At 42.5% G+C, this 1985-nt stretch overlaps 1 protein-coding gene across 1 annotated transcript in view; it reads right to left on the bottom strand.

The window, feature by feature from the left end:
* Nucleotides 1-1985, bottom strand: part of LOC123006332 (titin-like) — a 58443-nt gene that overhangs the window by 39496 nt on the left and 16962 nt on the right. The window contains exons 14-19 of the mRNA XM_044400744.1: nucleotides 1964-1983; nucleotides 1524-1791; nucleotides 1431-1448; nucleotides 1126-1350; nucleotides 913-1073; nucleotides 571-865 (exon numbers count right to left, since the gene is read on the bottom strand). Coding sequence (XP_044256679.1) covers nucleotides 571-865; nucleotides 913-1073; nucleotides 1126-1350; nucleotides 1431-1448; nucleotides 1524-1791; nucleotides 1964-1983 — 987 coding nt within the window. The remainder of the gene's footprint in view (nucleotides 1-570; nucleotides 866-912; nucleotides 1074-1125; nucleotides 1351-1430; nucleotides 1449-1523; nucleotides 1792-1963; nucleotides 1984-1985) is intronic.

The following is a 1985-nucleotide window of genomic DNA, read 5'->3' as shown; positions in this document are numbered from 1 at the left end:
GCTAATTGAGCCACATTACATTTTTTTGAACAGCGCCAGATGGGCCGCTCCGAAGCTGGGACATTTTCGCCCAACTCCCAAGAAATTGCAACAATCGACAATTAGTGGGAGTTCTTGACTTATCATAGAAATTTTCGAAATTTTTTTAAAATTTSAAAATTTTGCCTCAGACATTAAAAACGAAACCTCAACAAAAAATGACTGACACCTGGCAGTGACAAAAGGCACATCTTTAAACTTGTTATCAAAATTTTGATTCAAACAGGTTTCGTTTTGACCAAATCTTGGTCACTTCAAGTGTCCCAACTTGGGATCAGCGTAGGCCGCTCAAACCCAAATAAAATGACTAGATTTTAGACTAGATAAGGGATCACAAAATTTCCAATTTAACAAACTAATGTCTTATATCTTACTTGTACTTTGTTCATTTTGGAAAAATAGAAAATTTTGAACTACTCGTATCTTCTCTCGCTACACTTTTTATTAAACCGAACTTCACATTAGGTACAAATGGTTTGGCAAACTGTTCTAATCTCTACTTATGTCCCGGATCACCATATCAACGACCACCTTTTCTTTTTCGGTATGTGGTTGACCGTGATTTTACGCAACTTTTCAGTCGGCACCCCTTTGCGTGGTTTGAAGAGATTTACCTGTAGTCCGACTTTAATCTTCTTCGTGAGCGCTCCCTGGGGGAAAACAGCCTGAACCTGGGGTACCACTGTGCTGGACACCATTCCGCCTTCAGGCCCGATAGCGTGCACCTCCTGCCTTATCCTTGAAACCACAGCGAAATATTGCGGAAAGTCCTGCGTGACAATCCTGGTAATCCTCCCAGACGACACATCCTCAAGTTGGTTCAAATCTGCAAAAAWTCCGTCACACCAAGCAAATACATACATGATGAAAGACCTTCCGCCTCAAAACTGTCATGAAGCACCTCGTTGAGGACCTCTTCAGTGGCATCCACCGTGTGRTCCTTCCAYGACTCGCCGTTGTCCGACCGCAGAATCACAATTTCGCGTTCTTTGCCACGAAGAGCGGCGAAATGCGGGACCTCAATTATTACCGGCCTGCAACCAAAAGTTATATTTTTTCATTGTTTGGTCAAAGCGGGGTTCGTACCCTAAGAATTTGGCTCCCACGGGACCCAATTCAAGGACTCGACTGGCCAAGGCCTCGCCTTCCATCAATGGAGGCGGGTGAGGGGTCCTTTGAGGACGTACATATCTGCAGGTTATTCTAGTGGGGCTTGAGGCACATCGAGGAGGTACTATGACACGGACGCCCGAATGGCGACATCCACGCATCGCCCCGCCGCGYGCGTCGACCAAGAATGACACCAAAAAGCTGRAAAACACGATTTTTGGTTAAATTTTGGCACATTTCTTCGGTGAACAAAGAAAACAAGACGTTAACACAAAACTTACTTCTTCCAGTGAAGCTTTCTGCAGCAAAATTAGAAACACATTGAGTTAATGTCAATATAAGCAAAATTTCGAAATGGCTAAAAAATTGCTCACCCGATATTGATGGGATGTTTGTCGATATCGATGTTGTCAGGGGTATATTTTTTGATATACTCCACATAATTCTGTTGTACATGTTCAGGACTAATATTGTCTTCGATGTGACGTGGTGGCAACATATTTTCGGCATTTGTTGCCATTTTATTCGAGTCTATTCTCTCATCTCTCGTGACATCAATTGGTAGCGAATCATCTCCAAGACTCTTCATTTCATCRGCCGTCAAATATCTATAAGTTTGGTCACCCAAAACGGTATCCTCTCCTGGAAACAAACCTTCAGTCATWTCTAAAATCGCAAAACATGACCGGTTTTCTGTGTTAGGTACTTCAACAAAGTAAACGGAAGAAAAGTCAGCGTGTCAGCTTGCAAATAAACCCAACTTTGAATATAACAATGAATTGTGTTGTGTGTAACAATAGTGGTCTAGACTTACTGGTGAGCAAAGTAGTACCATT

This window comes from Tribolium madens, unplaced genomic scaffold, assembly GCF_015345945.1.
Source record: "Tribolium madens isolate multiple individuals breed KSU strain unplaced genomic scaffold, Tmad_KSU_1.1 Scaffold_11;HRSCAF=98;Tcas5.2_LG3b, whole genome shotgun sequence".
In the NCBI taxonomy this organism is placed as follows: Eukaryota; Metazoa; Arthropoda; class Insecta; order Coleoptera; family Tenebrionidae; genus Tribolium; species Tribolium madens.
The sequence above is the reverse complement of the archived record's forward strand: the minus strand, read 5'-3'. Positions and strand labels throughout refer to the sequence as shown.